This window comes from Anser brachyrhynchus (assembly GCF_964034855.1).
Source record: "Anser brachyrhynchus genome assembly, chromosome: 15".
Taxonomy (NCBI): Eukaryota; Metazoa; Chordata; class Aves; order Anseriformes; family Anatidae; genus Anser; species Anser brachyrhynchus.
In genome coordinates, this window is record NC_137733.1 from 3,050,047 (window position 1) to 3,073,126 (window position 23,080).

Consider the following 23,080-nt stretch of genomic DNA (forward strand, 5'->3'; position numbering starts at 1 on the left):
TCGTTTGAACTGCTGGCTCCCAAAAACCATTACAGCTTCTCTTAGTTCATGGTGTGATCTCAGAGAAGTCATAGACCTGCTGAGACCAGAATGACAGATATTTTGGACTGTCTGGTTATTTCAAAGCACAATGCAGTCACGGGTACAGTGAACTACTACACTTCAAGTTAATTTAACTTAGGCTCAAAACTAACTGTCCTCCATGTCCTACCACTACTCTACGTAAAGCTATACATACTGTTCCTTTAGCTGCAACCTCTTGGATGAGCTACATTGGTCCCCGCTTCTTTGAAACTTTATTATATCATATTCATTGATGTTTTACAGTAGTGATGCCGAATTTCATTTATATTATTTAACTGTTTTTTTGTTCCTTTTGTTTTCTCTTATCTGAGAGATTTTGTATGTCAAGATGTTTTCACTACTGTCTACTTGAAAATCCAGACATAACTCATATGGAGCAATTCTTGTCACTAGTGTAGTCATGTTACAGTTACAGCTATTAAAGGTGAGCTTTTAGAAAATTTCAGAGAACTCAGTGCCTTGAATTTCAGTGACAGTCTGGTTTCTTATTCTTCTTTGAAAACCCCAATGCAAAAACTTCTGTTACTTACACTTTAATTATACATGTTAATGAGTTGGAGGAAGGACGAACCCAGCAGAGACAAAGTTTCTGAGTCATAGAACAAATTTAAAAGTACTTCGAACTAGGGAAAATGTTAGTGATCTTTTTTTGGAATTTACAGTGCTCTATTTCTGCGGCTGTAGGTTGGAAACAGATTGGATGTCAGACTGATTGTCAGCATTTGTGTTAGTGGTTTTCTACGTGGGTGGTTTCTCAAGTAAGGAATTTCGCATTTACTGCAAAAGCTAGTAAGATAACTTTCCTATAGCTAGCTAAGTATTAAAATACATAAGGAGTAATTAATGTATAACAAGAATCTGAAAATATATCTTTTTATTTCAAAGAAAAGAGATTCCTTAAACATAATTCCCTATGAGAATGTTAACAATTGAACCAACAAACTAAAAATACAGGGTTTGGTGTGTGCTAAAAGGATTTGACATGAGAAGTTTTAAGTAGCTTCAAACTTTCTCTTTTCTTTCTGGTGCTTCTATCACAATAAAGACTTATTTTTCTGTGCTTGAATAAACATCTGCTCAATCAATATATGTGTATTTTTACACCTACATCTATAACAGATAGTGGTGTTTTAGCTTAGTTGGTTATGTAATTTATTTTATTGGTCTAAAGCGTGGTCATCACAATTCAGCATATTACTCAAAAAAGTGAGCTCTGGCTCACTTGAACATTTTAAGCACATAATTTACCACCTCACAAAAACTGGAATTGAAATGGCTCTTTTATGTCAGAAAATTAAGACTTCTGAGCAGTTCTGTGAACACTGGCAAGAGGAATACAGTTCAGCGTCTTCAATACTGCAATCCATGTTGTAGCGGTCCCTGGGACTGCATTATTCCCTCTGCACTTACTGCCCCATTGTTAGTAATCTGAAGCCTTTTCTTGTAAGCAGAACAACTTGTTAAATGCCAGTGCAGTTTTGCAGATAGTTTTTTTATTGTTACTTCTATTTATTTATTTATTTTTGCAATGCCTAATTTATCTAAGCAGAATGAGAAAATCAAATCCTGTTTAACTGTGTAGGTTTATACTACATTAACAAATGTGGCTATAAGTAAATGTTGGTTTTATTAAATTGGTGCACAGATAAGGATAGTAGGAGGGAAGACTTAGCTGGAGCTGTTTATTCTGTGACACTTTGAATGCTTAATATGTTTGACTTCTCTGGAACAAATTTAAAAAGTTACTATGAGAAAGATTGGTTATACTCAGAATAGTTGGCAGAATGATAGAGCAAAAATTGGGGTAAGTGGAATGTTTCAGTCTGAAGAAGTATGAAAAATGTTTGTGGTTTGGTAGATGCAGTAACGGCTAACAGCAGCATTTTAGTATGAATAAACAAACAAACAAAAACAACACAAGAAACCCAGAAAGAGAGGCATTGCCCTGATTAAGGCAAGAGTTAAGTATTGTGTATCCTGTGTTTTAAGTTATATTTAAAAAAAAAAAAAAAGGTGATGATAGAAGAATGTCATGATTTAATATATTTTTTTATTTTTAGACCATATAAAATACTCTAAATTTTGCATTTTCTCTGGAAAACAAGGAAATACCTTCTCGTGCATGTGTATTTGTATGGCGAATATTTACATGTATTTATACAGGAGGAGGACTGAAAAAAAATATGACGGAAGACAATGTATGTCTTACCGTGGGAAATAGTTTCCTTCTTGCTATTAACTGTTGTATAGCATTGTTAATTCAGATAAGCATTAAAGTGGTAAAGATATTTTTGTCTAAAAAGTATGTAACTGAGCTTTCATACTACGTTTCTTTGGGTCTTGTTCTTGTTTAGTTTGATGATTCTGTGAAGATAAGTTTTCTCTGGTATATCCACTTTTGCATGAGTTCAAATTGCTCATCAGTTAGTATATAGTGAAACAAATGTACCACACAGTATAAAGCTAAAATAACAAAAATACAGTTGAAATTGGGAGAAATAGAGACACAGGGGAAAATGTGAACTAATAAATCCTGCATTAAAGCATGCAGCTACTTGATTTTACTTCTTTTAAGCTTTTGTTTTGCCAAAAAGACCTAAAATATATCGTGCTTTTGTATGACTAGAATATAAATAATTTGATGGCAGCATCATTCTAAAGTTCATGCATGTGTTTAAAATGATTTAGTGTTCTCCTATAGGTCTCAATTTTATCCAGATGCCTTATTCAGTCACACCAAGAGCACATTACTGAATATTTTATTTATCATTTTGTAAGTCTTAATTGACTTGCAAGTTAGAACTGCACTATATTCAGTTGAGCTGCGTTTCACAGTTGTTTGGAAGAAAAAGATAAATGTTTGAGGCATTTTCATGGTTCAATCTAAGAATTCCAGGGATTATTTTTTTTTTTCTTGAAATAGAAGACTCAGCAAAACAGATTACTAGGCTTTTGGCACAAGTCCTGCACATTATGTGCAATTCATAATTAAATCTTCCTTTATCAACTGGATTATTGATATCACAATATCTACTGCTCTGATCTGTTAATATTAAAGAATGTTGCTTCCTAATTTTAATATTTTTTAAAAAGCTGAAAACAACTGCCAGGTCTGTAACAAATATGTGACCATAGAAGAGTCAGTTATCTTGCTTTGGGAAAACTTTTTCTCCTTACTCAAGGATAGAAGAAATGAAGGAATGAAAAATGGATTTCTTTCAAAATACACTTTTGTTGACATGAATGAAATGAAAGTTTACTTCTTTGTGTGGCTTGATACTGAACTGCATGCTAAACATCAGAAGGCGACAGGTCTCATTTTTATTGATATCATGAAATCAAAGCATTGAAAAAAGGTACATGTGGCAGCATACACTGTATGTGCTGCATTGTGACTCTGTAACTTATGACTTTAGAATATATTTGTTTATGTAACACAGATATAGTCAACAGATAACAAGAAGAGGTTATTAAAGAACAGCTTTTTCTGGGGATGTTAGGAATAGGTGTTTGTGCTCTAAAGCACCACATATGGACATGTTCTCACCACGTTGGACTGTTGGCAGTGGCAACTCTATCTGAGGCACCTCAGATTCTCAGAGCCAGTAATTAATCCTGGATCCAGGGTAAGTTTAGGTTTGGAACTGTGTGTACAGTAAGCAACGGGGAACAGAACAGAAATGCCCTGTAGTTACTGGAAAACATCTGTGAGTCAGGATGTATGGTTACTTACTGGTCGCATCAATTGCTATTTTATTCAAGCAAATCTCTGATCTCGAAATCAAAAACTAGTCTAGTTAGATGATACCTTGCATGTGCAGAACATATTTAACTAGAAAAAAATGGGAGCATTTGGTTCTGTTTTCCTGTTACTATTTTATTTCCTCCAACGCAGAAAATACTCAAATTAAGGAGTGGGTTTTTATTAAAATATTTTTAAACAAGTTTTTATTTCATTCTGCAAGCCTTTATTTTAAAATATTTCAATAAACTGACGGTTTAGTAGGTGGGAATCTTCCATGCAAAATGGATGACCTGGCAGCATGTGAGCATATGGGTACTGTGGTGCAGAAGACTTCCATTTAGATGTAAATCCAATTTTCTAATAAGTTTCTGTCCTAGAAATTTTTCTTAGAGGGAATGACATTATCCCCAGTAAACATGGCCAAGGTCATGCTTGCATAAGTCTTTGAAATTTTATGTTAAAAACGGGATGTATTTCTTCTCCTAATTTTAGAGTTAATGAATTGATATTTTAATTTTTGAAATTGCAAGGAGCCAGCATTTCAATGGAGGAAAAAATTATCTCTGGTTGTAGTTTACAGTGTGTTAAAAGCTTGTAGTGATACAAGATGAAAGCAAGGAGTAAGATTACATATGTAATTTAACCATATCACATTTTTTTGAAAGAATTTGTAGTCAGAGATAATTGCTTTTTTTAAAAAAATTTCCTTGCAGGTTAATAGATTAAAAGCTGATCTATTGACAAATATATCTCTGTACTGAATCAGAATGCAAGTGTAAGTCATTCTACCAGCAGAAGATACTATTATATTATTGCTGTTGAATGAAATTTTAGCACAGCACACACTTGTGATACAGCCATGTGACATCTGTATGTTTCTTTCAGTGGGGCTAAAGGGGACTTGGCAGTTACTTTACCTCCCTTCAGGAACCTGCCTGAAAAGGAAATGAAAAAGTAATATTTTTATAAGTCCTCTATAATATGTCACTTAAAGACAGATTTAGGTAAGTTACAAGAGATGGGTTTTGCACCTTCTTCAGATCCTTGTATCTCCCCTGAGGATAACAGTAAATTGTGTGGCTTACAGAATATTCTGTTTAAGAACTTCATATTGTAATTTCAAGGAATGCTTAATGGTCATTTCCAATGTCATGCAAGTATTGTGTTTTTGAGTTTAATGTTTTAGTTAACAGGAACCAAAGTTACAAAATAGAAAGTGAAATCTTTGTTATAATGTTTTGTGGAGACATCAATTTGCAACCCACAAACAGGGAGACAGTAGAATGAGCTGTGTAGCAGGAAGCATTGCAGTTTAGCAGGGTTGTGATCTTAAAGGTGCAGACTTAGAGAACTGTCAAAATATGCCCTTCTGTGGGTCTTGAGCATCTTTTCAAAGAAAAGTGTACTTACCTGTTTGCTGAATAGGGATATGAGCAGGATTTGTAGCTTCGTGAAGCAGTCAGGCAATGCATCCACTCTTAATCACGCAAACTCTGTGTACATGATAGGAACTATGTGGGTGAGTGGTTCTTTGTACTATTTTTTTTTTCCAGGAAGCAGATGTTTTATTTTCCTTGGTTACACTAAAAATGTAATTTGTATTATTTTAAGTTGATGTCTCATATCTTTGTTTTCTTTCACATAATCATTACCAAAGGTTAGCAGAAGGCCCAGCTTTTAGTACCATGGTGCACATTCTCAGTATTTAATAGCTTATTTTTTGAAAGAAAGTATCATTTTGTTTTTCAAAATTTACCTACACAACAAAAGCAACATAACTTGATTTGCATAAACAAGCTAATATTTGGAGCACTGTATTCAGAAATAAAGCTTTTTTTTTTTTGTAGTTTCTTTTCCAACTTCTTTTCAACTTCTTGTTAATATAAAATCAAATAATAATTCATCTAACTTGCTTCTGTTTGTTTAACTGAATGCCTTTTCATACCTCTGCAAGATTTTTTAAGTTTTTAATGCTTCCCTCTTAAGGCAACTGGTGTAAAAAATCAACTCAGGTTGCAAGCACTGACATATTCAACTTGAATACTTGAATATTTTGTTATTTTTTTCTTCATTTTTCTTGTACATCTAAGGAAAAAAATGCTGTAGCATGTTATGAAATATTATGCCACATGCACATAAAAATATATCATAGTTGGCATATCTGTAATTTAGTTGTAAGTTTGAAATTCCTATTACAAGTCTATATATCATATTAGCAAAACAGTATCCGTTCTGTACCATATTATTTTAGTAACATAATAGCTAGATTTGAAGTGGAATTCAAAGGTCATAGTTGCCATCATATTGAGGATTACTTAATCACATTTTTCTTTTTGTCACAGAATGGAAAGGAAAATCTCCCAAGTCCTAACTACAACTGTCTATATATCCACACCACAGTAGGTGTGGAAAACATCTAATATATTTGTGCAAATTCATTTTTTAAACTTACAGTGAAGAAAATAGATGTAAGACTTTTTTTTTTTGGGGGGGGGGTAGTGGTACTAAAGCAGTCAAATATTAGATTCTTTGAAATCCATAAATTCATTATATTAAATGTATTTGTCATTTTTATTTTTCATACTATATATCACAATACTTGGAAGTATATTAGCAAATACTAAATTTAAAATTACAACAGATAAAGAAGATAAACTACAATGTTCATCCCCCACAAAAAGATATTATTCCTTGTATTTCACTTCCCCACAGACAGTAGAAAATAAGTGTGAAGGTACTTTAAATGTTGCATAACAACAAAATTAGATGAAATGAGGAGACATTTCTTCTCAGAAAGAGCAGTCAGGCATTGGAACGGATTGCTCAGGGAAGTGGTGGAGTCACCGTCCCTGGGGGTGTTTAAGGAAAGGTTGGACATGGTGCTTAGGGACATGGTTTAGTGGGTGACATTGGTGGTAGGGGGATGGCTGGACTAGATGATCTTGGAGGTTTTTTCCAACCATAATGATTCTATGATTCTATTTTCTTTGCCTGTACAGAGAAAGTTCAGTTGATTCATACCCGAGTATGAAAGTTATTTCCAGAGTAATGATACAGAATTTCAGAGGCTGAATATTAATGAGTATTAATACTTGTTTGTCTTACTATTAGTATAACACTTTATTCCTCTGTTTTGGTTTTAGTTTCGCTAGAATGTTTTGCGTTTTGCTTCAGAACAGCTACCTCTTTACTTTTTTTTTTTTTTTTTAAGAAAATTTGATGGCTCTGTCCATTAAGGATTGCGGTATAGAAGCAACAGTGGTAGCATACCATAAGTAGCACTTTTTTTTTTCCTTAAACATATTGTGGTGGTAAAACTATTAACATTTTAAATTTGAGAGGTTTAGCTAAGAAGTTATTGCAGGTGAACTCAACAGGCAGCTGAATGCCACACAGCTGCTCGCTGATTTCCCCACAGTGGCGTGGGGGAGAAAATTGGAAAGAAAAGTGCAAGAACTCATGGGTTGAGATAAGAACGGTTTAAAAAGAAGGGGGGGGGGGGGGGGGATGTTTTTGAGAAAAATATTACCGATAACTTAATCTGGGTTACTGCAGGTGTTTTGGGTTGAGAGAGCCCATGACTGTATTCATTGAGTGTTCAGACTTCTACTAGTTTCTGTGTGTTTGGTCCATAATAACTGGAGAGTGGAACAATACTACAGATTCTTAACTTGCTCTTGTTTGTAGTCTAGCTGCTGATTTTAGTCTGTCTTGCGTTCGTGTTTTTGCTTTTTTGTTTCATCTGTGAGAAATGGAAGTTGCAATAACTGTAGTTGACTAGTGTGTAGTTGCACCTGGTCTTGTTCTTAACTGTTCTGTATTCCAGTTGAGATGATTCTAGTATTTAAGATTTTTACCTTTTTATTGACGTGTAAGATTTTTATACCTCAGCAGTGTTTCTTGTCAGAACTAAGGAATGCAACTTCGGTACCAATAATATTGCTTTCTAGAAAAAATGAAAGGTCAAATATTTAAACTGTATCTATTACAAACATAATGCAGCTGATACAGTACAGTATCTTAATATGGGTTGAAATTGTCTCAGGAAGGTTGTTGGGTGCACAGTGAGATGTGGTGCGTGTGGCACTAACCACTTGTAATTAGTTGAAAAACCTTTTGTGTGTGGGTCACCTGGTTTCCGCTGACCAAGTCCTGACACTAGCACTTGATGACTGGAAGAAATTTGCAGCTGGTCTTGGCTTGTTTCCCGCAGCAGACGTATCTTCATCACAGGAGGTGCCCATGGGAGCAAACTCAGGAGGGAGGGCAATGGTTTGCATTCATCTAAGGGGGTCATTTTGAGAGCCACTCCCTACAGGTCAGAGCCGATGCAAATACATGATGGCATTAGAAAACATTTAGTATGTTGTGCTTAGTTATAAGGAAAAACATATTAGAATCTGATGTTAATAATATGACTACTTTCATGTAGTTATTTTTTAATTACCTTTACCTCTGTAATAAATTACAAGACATACACAGGATGATGCTTTTTGTTTGATGTATGCAATTGGTGGGTATACCGCCATAACTTAGAGAAAGTAGAAACTGTTACTGGTAAACTCTTGGCTTTGCATTGCTTTGAGTGACCACTTCAAACAAATGTCAGCAGCTATGCTGTCAGTCCCATTCCTTCATATAAACACTGTTTTTGCTAGCTAACAACTTATGTTTGATGTATGTTTGATGTTCTGCCTTGTTACCCTGTAGTAGAACGTGTTTTGGAGAAGATCACTGGTCTACTGCCTCCCAAATATTTATGGAAACATGTCTGCTCAGTCAGCACTATTGAGAGGAAGGCACAAGGTTGCCTATGTTAGCTTTAGCTTAGCTATCTGGCCTAAAAATAGTAACATTTCTACTCCTTTTCAGTTCTTGGGATGTAGAAACAGAGGCCTTTCATAGTGTAAAAGTTTGGTTTTGTGGCTGAAGCTAGAAAATGCTAGGTTGGAGGTTTAAGTTGGGACGAAAATGTTTAATGCCTTCTCCATGTACATGCGTGGTTGGATGCTGTACTGGGAAGCACTGCAAGACATCGGGTAATACTTTGTATGCTTTCATATTGTTTCTGAGAATGTGTTTAGCACTGTATGTCAACCCTCTTTGTAAATATGTCTTACTTGACCTCATTGATAATTTCTCTGACTGTTAGAGCTTTCGAGTAGCTGAGTTTTATGTATCATTTAGGTTTACAAAAAAAGTATATTCAAGTAAAAAGCAGTTGTTCTTAACTGCATTTTAGATCTTTCCTGTGCCTTTTGGTTCATGGTTTTATGTTATGTGGTTTTAACAAAAAAGTTTGAATTTAGATAATACATTTTTGATACTGTAGTGAGAACACAAAGCAATGTATACTTAGCTGGCAAAAGTCAAAGGCTATGACAGAATATGTTCTTAAGCTTCTATATGGTCATAATCAAAACATGACACCTCTTTGCCTAGTGTATTTCTGATTTATGTTTAATCTGAGAGTTTCTTGTGGCACTACTTAAAAAACGATAAACAGCAAACGACTTCAGACTTAGTTAAAAAATCTGGTTTTAACTTGTTTTCTTTCATTTTTTGTGACAGTTTCTGTGATTCAAATGTTTGTTATATATATATACTTATTTTAGTCATAAAAATTCTATGTTGCTAGGTTTAAATTTGAAATTTTATAGTTCATGCCTGAATTACAAAACTTCAAGGTATAACAACACCATCAGTGTCTTAATGGTATAATTTTCAACAAGACTAATATAATTCAAGAAAAAGAATGAGAAAAGATGGTTTGTGTGCAAAAAATCCACAGAGCATTTTGCTAAAATGATACTTTCTTCAAAGTGCTTGAATGTGAAGGAGATAATAGGGTGGGAGAATATTTGTGAATATCAAGTGAAAAAGAAAAATACGAGTCTATTTCTGAGGTTTTGTTCCTTGTAACTTGCAGCTAATGTTTTCTCATTAAAAAAAAAAAGGCAAAAAACAACTTGACTCTAAAATTCTCAAACATCATGAGAATGAACAAGTTTCATGTACGTTTTTTCTTTTTAAGGGTATTCATGTCTATCATGTCTAAAAGGTTCTTGGGAATTAGAGGGAGGTTGGACAACATGCAAGTGCTCCTTGTTGCTTGTTATAGACTCATAGAATATCTCGAGTTGGAAGGGACCCACAAGGAACTTGAACTTTATGCAGGCAGGAAACGAAGTGGTGATAGTGCAAAGCAGCAGAGGGAAAAAGAAGAGTTAATTCAATAGTATCAGCGTGGATTTCAATGAATAAAAGAAGAGAGGAAGGAATGACAAGTAGAAGAGGTGAATGATGGCCACCACAATGAGAGAGAGTTGATTAGTTTTGATGAAAACAAATAACTTGTAGAGAATATTGTAGAAGAACTTGTAGACTCTAGTTATTAGCTGAGGAAAAGGATGACTCAGATGTTGAATGTGTCAATTGAGGTAGAGAAAGATAAAAAGTACCAATTAAAGAGCAGGAAGAGGAGGGAACTGATTCTGTACTCGTGAACAGTCCAGATAGAGGTTACACTAATGAAGCAATTGGAAAGGTGTTATGGGGAGGACAGGATCCCAGAAAGGTCCAGGAAAAGAACTGTTAGAAAAGAAGTGACTGCCTGTTTCAAAACCAGCAGGTAGAATAAACTGGATAAAAAGACATGAAATACATTGACTCTGTGTATAAAATTGAACTTTCTCACACAGTACTTGTGAAGGCCTGAAGCAGGGACGTAAGAAGGCTCACAGAGACAGCTTTGTATCAGTTTCATATGCAAAGCTGCCTGCGTGCCAAAACGTGTAGTTCTGCAAGGGTGCTATAGAACTCAAACTCTTAAGCTCCAACAAATCCCTGTTCTTCTGGCATTGCAGTGAGATTAGGTTGTGGCATCTAACATCTTTCTGCTGGAATTGTCTTTTGAAGAGTGTATAGCTGGCTCTTTTGGGAAGCCTTGAATGTGCTTCTGTATCAACTAAAGCTCAAAGCTCGAAGATACTTTTAGTTATCCTAAACTGCATCCATCTCCCTTTAGATGGAGATGAGTATTTAACAAGCTGGTTCAATCCTGACTATAAGGATTTTAAGACGTTTTGTTGAAAGTGGAATTGAAAAACCACAAGAAGAAATTAGAGGTGAAGGTCTAGATTTTGAAGAGTTACAGAGTCAGTTGAAACTGACTTAGCTCATCTTATGGGGTAGTGTCAAAATGCTGAGGAGCGTTCTGAGGTTTGCTGGTAGATATGAGGATAAATAGGCTCCCCCAGAGAGCTGTGGAGGTATTGTACATTGTGTTGGAGAGAGAACATACCTGTGAGAGTTGGGTAGGCTGTAAACTGTAGGTAAAGGTCATGGGAAATGAAGACTTAGCGACTCAACTGCAGTTAATGGAGGATTTGTTGGTTTGATATATGAGCATGTTAATATTTAGTTGTTACACATTAAAATGAGCTCCTGCATTGTGGACTAAGTCTGGTGGATTTAGATTCAGGTAGAATATATGAGAAAAACCCAGCCATAGACAGAATAATAAAAAGAAGTGATTTCATTGTAGAAGGAAACTGCACTGATGTCCAGTTAATTTAATTCCTACAAAGAAAAGATATGACCTTTACATAATAGCATAATTAATCTGTCATTTATTCTCTTTCTGAGCTTTGACATTCTTTTATTTATTTATTTTTAAGATTATTAGTCTCATGGGAAAAAAATAACTTAGGGCAGCATAAACCCATCTTGCTTACTATACTTATACCTCTTGCTATACTTATAATCACATATGGTGTTTTTTCCCTCTTTCATTACTATGGCATGAAAACAAGCTCTAAATTCACATGCTATTGCTGCTTCTCACTTTTTTTTTTTTCTGATGCCATAACAGCACCAGAGTGTGAGATGTGATGGTGTAAATGAAGAGGCAAAAATCAGGGCAATAGTGTTTTTTGATTAATAAATTTGTATGAAGATTTAAGTCTATTCAAAATAAAGTAGAGAAAATATAAATCATAGTTCTGCCAGTGCTGTGTCCGTTTAAAAGAAGGAAACAGAATTTTGTAGAGAAACAAACTTGGGTGAAATACCTTATGTCTGTACTTCTTATTTTCTCCTGCCTGATTTTTAACTAGGTCTACAGTGACAGCAGGCACAGGTAGGCTTCCTAACTTTAGATAAAACTGTAGACTTCTTATTTTTCCATAAGTGGTTTGTAAACTTCCCCTTCTACATACTTGAGATGTAAGCTCAAATTTCTATGATTAATACCTTTTCTCATATTACAATTTTAAAAAAAAATCTGAATTTAATAAAGCAGTTAATTTTCTAAGGGTCATATTGTTATGTATTTTCTTCTGGGACTTTGAAAAGAATATTATATGGCAGTACTACATGTGTCACTAATGTCTCCTTGCCAGCATTCAGATATTAAGAATAATCAAAATGGTAATTATAGTTGGACACGTTCATCAAATTTATTCTGTTGTGAAGCAGGCTTGAATCACTGTCTTTTAAAGAACCTCTATATATGTCTGTGTGAAAGGGTTTATTTCATGTTGTGACAGTAATGTGTGGGGAGTGAGGGCAGCCCATGCTTCTGAAAATGAAACAAAGATGTGTTCTTAGTACCTGTATGCTAGATGAAGTAAAGTCGGATTGTGAAAATAATTTGCTGACCTGATTTCTATTGGTTGTGTCTGTTTCTTTCCCTGTTTCTAAGTGTGTATCACCAAGACAAGCTTAGATAAAGCTTTTTTCCCTCCCAAAATGTAATTGCATATCACCTTAAGCTTTCCTAAATCGGGATGGCTGACTCCTTGCTTTCTGCTCTGCATCATGCAGTCCCTCTGTTCCAGCCCTGATGCTTGTGCCATTAGGTGATGAGTGCTTTCTGAAAGCTTTTGCTACTTCAGCTATCAGCCATAATGTCTTTCCATTTGTCTGTCAACTGAGTCATTTGTCCAATGGTAGCCTAAAAAGTGCTTGGGAACACGCAGTGGGAAGAGAAGCAGGAAGACGGTGATCCCAAAGTAATTTAAGATGCTTTGGAGCCTCATCCTGTGTCTTCAGTGCCCAGTCGTGGCTTGGCATAGGCATATGTTTTTGAGACACAAGTCTCCTGATAACATAAAAGGCAGGAAAAAAAGTGAATTATTTACTATGCAAATTGCATAGCAGAGTACAGCTCCTTTTCGTTTGAGGAACGGGTTTAAGCGGAGGCTGGTATAACCTGCGTCCCCACTAGATGGAGTTGCTGGTATAGTTGTGCGGGGATCGCCGGCAGAGAAAACCCCGCGGGGGGGGGGGGGCCGACAGCACCCGGGGTGTCAGAAAGAGGGCTCCGGCTTCAACACCGACCGGGCTTCAGCACCGAAGTGTCCTGTGTCAATCCATGCAATTCAGAGGAGTTACAAAATTAAATCAGGATCAGGTTTTTAGGCCTTTTCACCCTTTCTCCTGCCCACCTCTTTCCCCCTTACTCTAGGGAATAGCTAAGTACTGTCAGCTAGGAAAATAAGACGTGTCAAGGAACATACATCTTCTGTTTGGACGGGTCTCTAACTCTTTAAGGGATAACCATGATTATTTTATATTTATTTTGTGACTTTATTTTTTTTTTCCCTTCCATATGTGAACACTCTAGCATGACTAAAGGCTCTTGGCTTTTTTTATGTTGTGAAAAATGTGTGCAGACAGTACTGAATGCTAAATAAATGCATGCTAAGTGGTGCTGAAAAGGTTAAGCGTGCTACAGTGTCTATGTAGACATTGGGTATGAAACACTGGAGAAGTCAGCGGATATAGCATAGTGCTTAAGAGAAACAAAATTAGTGATTCTTATTTGTCTGAGGTAGGTGCGAGCCTCTGTAAAGTCTTGATCTTTATGCAAAGACTTAGTAAAGAAGAGCAATCATAAGGAAAACCTTAAAATAGAAAGAGGGATTTTGATTACAAGATAATATCAATGGAAGTATGGTAGAATCACCCATTAATTGAAAAGAGTAGATGGAATTTTTTTTTTTTCAAAAAGACAAATCAACATTTCCCTAGTTGATAAAAATAATCATAACATATATAAGGAAGGAGAGTATTGTGTGGATAAGGAAGACAAGGCTATTAATGATTGCTAATAATTTGTCAAAATATACTAATGAAGCATTTTATTTTTAAGCTCATAATATGCTTCCCTTCCTGCTCTCAAGTCCTGGGGGCTATTTTAATGTGACGTTAGGAAAGGAGCGTTTAGAGGAAGCACTGCACTATTCTTAGCTTCTATACCACTTGCCAGGATTACTTCTATACCACATCAACCGTTTTATAAAGTGGAGAAAGACATGTGTTCATGGATAATGCAATATGCGGTTCAAATTGTTATAAGTGCTCGAAGTCTGGAGATGTTCAATCTCATAATGCTATATACATTCGGTATGCGTAAACTGGTTAATATAAGTTCCTGAGATGAGATTGAAATGTGAACGGTGTGTGGTCTTACAGGTGATCTCCTTCAGATCTCTTTACTTGATAGTGAAGGTCTAGACTGACTAGGCAGTCTGCTGTGATAACTCTAAAGGTTGAATTTGAGGTTTAAATTTTGTAAATGTGAAATTTGGGAATTTCTGAGAAGCAGAAGTCGGCTACCAGATCACAGCAAATTGAATGATTGTAAATGGAATGTGCTATTTACAAATGCACTGTAAACAAAAGAATGGTTTTGTATTTGTACTGCAGGCATCTTAGAAATACTGTTGGTCCTTAGTGCTTTGTTTCAGAAATTCTTTGGTATCCTGTTTTTATTTGCATTTTCAAGATCGATCAGCACTTTTTCATTAATTTTTAAATGGCAGTCTCATTGGGTGTAGGGAGAGGGTACCTAACTGAGCTCTGCTCTGCCATATGCTATGACACTGACAATCCAGACAGGTTGGAAAAGTGTTGCATCTCGCAGTGATGTAGTGCAATCACTGCAGAAGAACTTTTAATTTGCTTTTCTAATTGAACTTCCACAAAGGCTGATCTGGATTTTGTAGATTGGCAGCCTCCTTTTTTGGGAAAGGTTTGTGATTGTTAATCGGTAGCTAATTGATAATATCAGCTACTGGGTGAGGCATAAAATACAGTTCAGTTACTGAATCCAGTGTGATCCAAACAGAGCACCATTGAGGCAACTGGAAGATGTCATATGGTGTAGGGAAGGCTTTACAATTGCACACATGGCTTTTTTGTAGGATCAGGGAAAAATGAAGTATGAATAATTTGCTGATGAGATACTGATGGGACATATGCTGTTCTGTAAAATTATATAGTAGTGGTAGTGATATCTGCACTGTGCATAACGCCAAAGAGTCAGATTGTGTACAGTCATTCGTGTAGCTCTGGCAAATTTGTGGTCGTGCTTACTGTATATATATAGCCATAACTTCATATGTGTTTATTTTTATATTGGGTTTGGTGGAGGACTGTGTATAGTAAAAGAAATGGCTTTAAAGAAGTGATATATGCTTTATTTTTATAAAAATAAAAAATGTATTTTTTTAAAAAATAAAGCACTTTTTAAACCTTTATCCTCTTAGACACAATGGAAAGTTGTCCTTGAAGGGGTGAAAGTTGTTAAGGACTTCCCCTGTATCCACTGCAGTAGGGCATCATATCAGGCTAAAGAATTATATCTCTTTTAGATCTCTTACAGTACTGAATTATCTATGTTTAGCATTTCTCTACATAAATGCACATGTATAGGCAATTTGGATACTTAATAGTTAAAACATTGATGTTATTGCTTTAATAATATGAAGAGAGAAATACAAACTACTCATAATATTTGTGGCTCATATTTTTCTTGTTTTCAAACATGAAAATTAAGAATAAAAGTCCAATGAGTAATTTAATCTTAAAATTAATATTAGCTACATTCACAGTACTAAATTGCCTTGAAATAATTGTTCAATGTGCTGCTTTTAAGAGTTTAATCTGTTTTATGGATGTCCTCTTATCTGTAAAGCAGTGCAATAGACAGAAGAAACTGCTTGACCCATCACCATGTTCCAGAACTTCACTTTGGGAAATTGGATCGACTTATATGGTTCCAAACTGTTTGGCTGGGAAACATGTTGCCTTTGATTTTGACATAATGTAGAATGAGTTGGTTATCTGCCTCCTTACATAACGTATTTGTTTTTCATTAAACATTCTGATAAGGTCTTATTAAATTACCATGTATTATTTATGGTATTTCATATGAAAATGAGCTGAAGGGAAAACTCTACCAGCTTAGGGCATTTGCAGAATAACAGAATAACAGGCTTTCTGTGCTAGGAGGGAAAAAAAAAAAAAAAAAGAATGAAGAAAAGCATGACATACTCCTGTCAGAACAGGAGACTGCTTAAGGCAGAGAGTAAGAATGAAAAAAAGAGAAAGGGCATAGAGAGAGTTCATTTCTCCTTCTTCTTGCTTTGTCTTGCTGTGTGGTGCGCTTTTTTTTTTTTTTGGTGATAAAGTAATTTGTGCTGTTCTATATCTGGGCTGTTCTAGTAGATCAGTTCATGATAAACTGCAAAAGCATGGATGTTTCCTAAGCCAAAAACAATCCCTGTATTCTAAGTTTGTGCGTTTATTGTTTTGGTAGCGATTGCTGAGTGTTTTAAATACATTATTTTTGTTGCACTGACTGCTTTTGAGAAAGAAAAAGAAAATAACTAATTCTGCTGGAAATTTTTTGGTTTTGCATGAAGAGGACTTAGTGGATCTAAATCAGTCTCTGAAGCTTGTGTGGGTGCAGGTATGTGTGCGCACATGTAAAATGAAAAAATATTTTTTTAATACAGCGCCTGAGTTACAGTGACATGCTTTGTATCTGTTTCCAGTTAAGCGGGAGCTTTTCTTTATTTCTAAGGGTAGTTTTCAAAATCCAACCAGTTACTCTGTTTCTGAAAAAGGTTTCTATTTTATGTGGGTTATTTATTGTTGTTAATGTTAACTCTTGGTATAAGATGTGCTCTGTGGGAGTTAGATATCCTATAACATCGGTAATTTTAAAATCTTCTGCAGAGTTTTTTTAAAACGAACTCCTTCAAAACCTCAGGTGTTGCTTTGAGGACTGACCTTCTTTCCCAAAGAAATAATATTTCATTCATTTGTCAAATTCTAATTAAAAATAGTAGTATTTTCTGCTATACTTGAGTTGTATCCAGGAGGAAAAAAAAGACTTGTAATATAGGACTTCAAGGACAAGTTGTAATATAAATTATTTGATTTGCAGGTCACATCCTACTTTATTACATAAAGACTAACTAGATCTACTAATGAATAATTATTACTCCATAAAATAAAAGGGGGGGGGAGGGGGGTGTGAATCCTGCAAGAGTAGAATACTAATTTGAGGTATCACTCTCAAAGTAAAAAGTAAACATTAAATGCTGAAAGTTGCAAATGTAATTTTCCTATGTAACCCGATCGGGCAGTCCTTTATAATAGATTGACTGGCTGTCAAATAAATTTGTAATTTTAGATAAGATGGGTTTTAGTCCAATTTAAGATACAGTCTTTATCCACGCCTGCTGCCCTCCCCTCCCCCTCAGTAAAAGACAGCGTGCCACAGCATTTTGTTTCATTCCCAGTGTTTCTGCTGCAGTGGTTGTACCAATAGTTCAGTGTCTCTGTAATGCTTTTATGTGTTTCTCTGGGAAAGTAGATGGTAAAGGACATGTGGCTATAAAATTAATTTGTATTTAAAAATAAGCTCATTTAGTGATTGTGCTGTGTATTTGCCGGAATCCTCTTGACTAGCCAAGATTCTTTCCCTTTCCCGTTCTGTGCTTCATACTTCCCTTCTTGGAAGGGGAAAGCCCCTTTTATGTCAGGTGTGGGTCCTGGGAGGAAAAACAAGTGTGTGTGTATGCGTGCGTGTAGAATCATAACAGGCATTCGTTCCCAGCTGGGCAATGACATTAATTGCCCAGATCTCATGGACGCCTGTGATGCAGCGAGCTCACTTTCTCTCCTTTCTGATCCTCTCCAGGGATTTTTAAAATGCAGTATTTGAATTTTGGTGAGTGGTAAAGACCCTGCCCTAGGACCCATTTGACAAATGAGAAGCTGTGCAGCATCAGCACCAGCCGACTGAGCCTCACTGAGTCAATCTCTCTCTCTACTAGTCAGCAGCTACTGTTGTGAGACAAGCTTCAGCTCTCTGTCATTGAGGAAGTTCCATTTGCTCATCAATAGGCTGCAGGCTGTGTCTTTTTTTTTCCTCTCTCTTAAAAATTCAGAGTTTAGATCTACCAAGTTGCCTTAGCTGACAAATGAATGTAGGGATCTAGTGCCGGGGGGGAAAAAAAGGCATTGAAGAAATACCGTTTCTTAAATAATCAGACGGAAAAAACTGTAGTGACAAGATAGGGCAAACGTGCTTGCATGCAAGCCCCCTCACTTGTTCTGCGTAGACTTCAGAGCAACACCATGCAGCATCCCCTTACGGGTGCAACCTGCGTGGCACTGCCGAATGTGGGCATGTGTCCCCAGCTCTCCTGTGCCTTGACTTTTATGTACTTACAGCAGGTAAGTTTGCTCAACTTTTGCTTTTCCTGTAGTGCCTGCTTTATCAGCATCATTTGGGGGATTTGTAATCGTGAGGATATTTTTGTGTGTGAATCGACTGTATAAATGTCTCCCACTGTGTGGAGTGAATGTTGTGCTTGCACCTAGGAATGGTGAGAGTGAGCAGAAAATATGTTTTAATAGAGATTCAAGCCTTTGCATGTCTTTAATTCTTTTTTTTTTTTTTTTGCAATGTCTTTATTGATGCTGTTTATAGATATTTGACAGAGTACTTTGACTGCATTTCTCATGGATACAGTAGCAGAGTTTCAGCCATAAAGGACTGCTCTTTTTTCACTTGCAAGCATAAATTATACTTCTAATGTAAATGTGCCCAGTGGCAATTTTGTTTAAGCCTTCTTTGAAGCCAGAAATTTTAAGTCTGTGTTGAAACATGCTGCTGATTAAAATCAAGCTGATTTTAGTCATTAAAAAATTATAAAGCTATATCTGTGCAGAATTAAAATACTTCTGTCACTGAAGTGTATTGGAATGGGTTTAAAAATATTTTGAAATAAGCAAAATGATACCAATTTCTAAAAGATTAAAATCCATTTTAGAGCATTCATTTATATATATATTTGCTTCTATTTTTGAAGTATTTTCACCCCTCCCCCTCCCCAAATTACTTACCAGTTAGTAATAACTCTTACCCAGTTATTTAATGTTATAATAACGTTATTATTTAAAATCATCATTGTATGTTAGTTCTCTATTTTTAATAGAGCCTACTGTTATAGTCATCTAGTAGGTGTGCATAGTTGAGATGGAAATATGTTCTCAAGCAACAATGATTAATCTTGTTTATTCTGTTACTTTCTGGTGGAACTTCGGGAAAAGAAATTCTTTTGCTCATTATAACAAATAGGAGCATTTGCCTGTGAGTTCATCCAACTGCCATTGCAATAGTTTATATGCATATTGACTTCCATGAAACAGTCTCTAACTTTATTTCTGTATTTAAAAATGCCTGAAAGATTTTTTTACAGTGTTTCTTTGCTATATCTTGTTCCTAAAAATTATATAAATAGATTTAAAGCATTTATTTTTTTTCCACAATATTTGCTTTGTGTTACTGATGGAAGGACAGAACTCAAGTATTTGGAGGATATAAACCCTTCTGTAGCTTTTTCTTCAGTAGTGTAGTATAAAGCATTTCTGACTTAGAGAATGGAGTGTATAATGAAAGATTCTTGTAAAAGCCCTAGATTATACATGTATGCGGGCGGGATATGTCTGCAATTAAAATTTACAGCAGTTAAATATAATGTATTTAATATTTGAATAAAATGTACGCCATAATTGAAATATCTGTTCTTAGTAGTTCTGTATTCTGGGTACGTTTTCAAAATGACAATTGTAGATTAACTTTAATGATCCAGTGTGATTTGTATGCTCACTGGTTGTATACAAAATGTACTCCTGTATTTCAGTGGAATTGTTCCTCTGAGTTTGCCAAACAACAATTTGAGTGCTGTAGATCCAGCTTTTGAAAGGGAAAATGTGAACCAAGGTGAGAGAGGTCAACGTGGCCACAAAATGAGCTGATAAAAGATAACATAAAGATGAGGTTAGGTGCTGTAATAATCTTCCTGGGTGAGCTATTGCAGTATTATTATGCAAACATCTATAGTATGGCACTGCTTTAAGGTTTAAGAAACTGTGCAACCGTAATGATTACTTTAAAACAGTGAATTCAATTCCATCTATTGAATTTGCGAGAAAGATGAGAAGTGATTGCTAATGCACTTTACAAAGTGCTATATCTACAGGATAATTTTTAACTCTTTAAGTGGATTAACTACTACACTGAAAGTATTTTTTTTTTTTTGTGTTAGCTTTCTAGTCTGGTTAATCCTATTGTCGGTTTAGAAACATTCAGCCTGTACTAATCACAATTATACATGTTAAAAACTCATCTGAATTCCTGATGATAATTGTGGTAGGTTCAAAATTCTGTGCTTGTTGCATCTTTTGATCTCTGATTGGCATTTACTTATTCTGGATTCCTAGAGAGTCAGGTAATTATCATCTTAATTCAGAGATGATCAATTATGTTATTTTATGTATTTGGTAAAGTATTTCCTCAGAAACTGTTACTTGATCTAAATCTAACCTGTAACAGTTCTGGTTTTAAATAGGAAAGGATAAAAAAAGTTTTTTGTTTTTTTTTTTTTTAATATAAGCTTTTACCATGACAGTCTATTTTTTATTTTTTAATAATTTTTTTTCCATATCTGACCATTTCTAGCAAATGTACCTACATGCTAACATAACTGTTTCAGTAAAGGGTCTTTCTCGCTGCTATGAAGTTGTCTATCTATCTTAACTACCGGGAACCTAAAAGCTTTGTTTGGCAACTTCGTAATCAGTGATTCCCCTCAGCCTGTAGACCCTATCACCAACAGTATATAGACATTATGTGAAGCTAATCAGTAGAATATTTTTTCCTCTAAAAATTACACTTCAGATACTTGCACCTCAGTTAAAATGAATTCAGACATCTTTACTTTAACGGAGCTCTCTGTTGTTAACATTTATTGTTTGTTTAGCATCTATGGAAAAAGCCTTTTTAATTTTCGTGTGTATCTGCAAAATAAGCTAGTATTTTGATACATATAAGTTTTGTAATTGGATATATGTCTTTCATGGAAGACTCTAAGAGGTGTGACATTCTTCTCAAGATGGGCACACCAGTCTTGTCAATAAATATGTAGCTATGAGGATGGTTGTTTTCTGGGGAGTAGTATTAATCATTTGGAAGGGGGGAAAAAAAGAGTTTGTGTAGGGTAGTTGTTTAAAACTGGCAATTGTTTTTGCTAAACAAACATCACTTAGTCAGTTTGATCAGTATAAATGAAATTCTTTTCTACAGTGTTCCCACAGAAGTGTTCTATTACTCTGTCCAGTATTAGAAACTAAGTATTTGCTCTGGTATCTCCCAGATTACACATGTAAAATGTTTTAAGAGCCACATGAGGAACTGGATTTTTTTACGAACAGTTTGTGTATACAGGTTCACTTTAATCAAAACATTTAAAGCTGAACTATTGAAAGTAAAGTTGAAGACAAACAAAAGTACAGAGGCCTAGTTCACATTATAGTTTAACCACCAATAAAATATTCATTTGAAAAAGCCAACAGGACATGAAGGAAGTTTCTGAGTTAATTTAGATGTCTGAAGTTGTCTGAAATAACCTAGAAGCACCTTAGAGAAAGTCCAACTTTAGAAATCCAGAAAGAGTTTTCAAACATTAAATGCAAATGACTGTATCAGTGGCAGCAATGAACAGGAGGAGGATGAAAGAGTTTGATTTGGACACTGTTATTCTGTCACTTTAAAGATAAGGACAGTTAGGAAAAGTGTAGGTGCATTTGGCTTAGAATTTTACCTAGTGTCAATACTTAAAGACACCGAAAAGGAACTCTGATTTCTGGTGTGTACCCTATAATTTTATAACATTATACAGTGTTAGAAACAGCTAAATTCATCTATTTTCTCCTGTCCTCCTTAATTAGACACACTAATGCAAGAAATTCTTGCATTGAACTTAAGCTTATGTCAAATGCTAGCGCAAAGTAATTTTTGCAGCAAATTTCAACTGCCTGTAAATTGAGATTTAGAGTTCATTAATGAAAGCTTAGTTCTGTTAACTTGTGTTTCCCTATGATATGCTTACCAGGAAATAGGGTTATTTAGTTCATTACTTCACAGAGAAAACACCAAGTCAACTGTGTTTTTGAAACATAATATTCCATGTCAGTGTACAGTAACGCTGTCATTATTTTAAAATTGGTAATTTTTTTTTCTGTTTAATGATGATACATGTGGTTTATTTTAAATAGTGAAGTGGTTTGTACAAAGGGTAATTCCTTTTAAATGGAGCAATTGCTCATAGTGGACATTCACAGATCGAAAACAATTGAACTGAAACTTCAATATCAACCTTTTCTGTCTTTAACAAGAAAGTAGTTCACAATACAGCTCTCGTATCAGTGATGAAAAAATCCACCATGAAAACAAAACACAACAAACTCTCCATCTCTACCCCAGCTATTCCGCTAGTGCTTACATGGTAAATTAGTGTAATTTTATTTGGGCCTTAAGCATTATGACTATGGAGAACAGCTGAATTCCCCACTCAGTTACTTATGTCATGCTTTTGGATCTAATGATATATAGGAGTCTGAAGGACTTTTTATCACATTGTTTCTTCATGGCTAAATTCAATGTTGATTTATTTGATAGCATTTTCAATTGATGCAGTCGATAGTGTCAATAATGGAAAAAGGATTAGAACAGATTATCTTTGTGCTAAAATAGTATGAAGAACTAAAATGGGTGAACAATTTCTGGATACATTTTACCATTTTTATAGAGAACAAACACATCAATTGCTGAATGCCACCATCACAGTTACAGTTCTGTGCATGTGTCTTTTGCATTTTATACTTTAGTGAGTCTTCAAAGGATCAGGTATGTTAGCTGTATGCAATAACGGATGTTTTATGATGTCACTGTTTAAACGTATCATGAAAACATTGCCATTCTTTACCTAGTTCATTTATATTACTCGCTCACTGTGTCTCTCCTGTAAAATTGGTAAATTTGACTTGAACTCATGAAAATTTAAGGCATCTGTTAGCTTACAAATTGAAGTCTTTGCACAGTTT

General features: G+C 35.2%; 1 protein-coding gene across 9 annotated transcripts in view; it reads left to right on the plus strand.

Moving 5' to 3' along the window:
* RBFOX1 (RNA binding fox-1 homolog 1) overlaps positions 1-23,080 on the plus strand; it is an 868,680-nt gene that overhangs the window by 554,145 nt on the left and 291,455 nt on the right. Inside the window, exon 1 of one of the 9 annotated variants that reach the window (XM_080557051.1) lies at positions 16,618-18,367. The exons of 4 other annotated variants lie outside the window; for them this stretch is intronic. In XM_080557051.1, the coding sequence (XP_080413177.1) occupies positions 18,224-18,367 (144 nt within the window). In that variant the 5' untranslated portion in view covers positions 16,618-18,223. Of the gene's footprint in view, positions 1-16,617; positions 18,368-23,080 lie in introns of those variants that run through there. 4 more of the 9 variants (XM_080557049.1, XM_080557062.1, XM_080557066.1 and 1 more) reach the window with 4 other exon arrangements.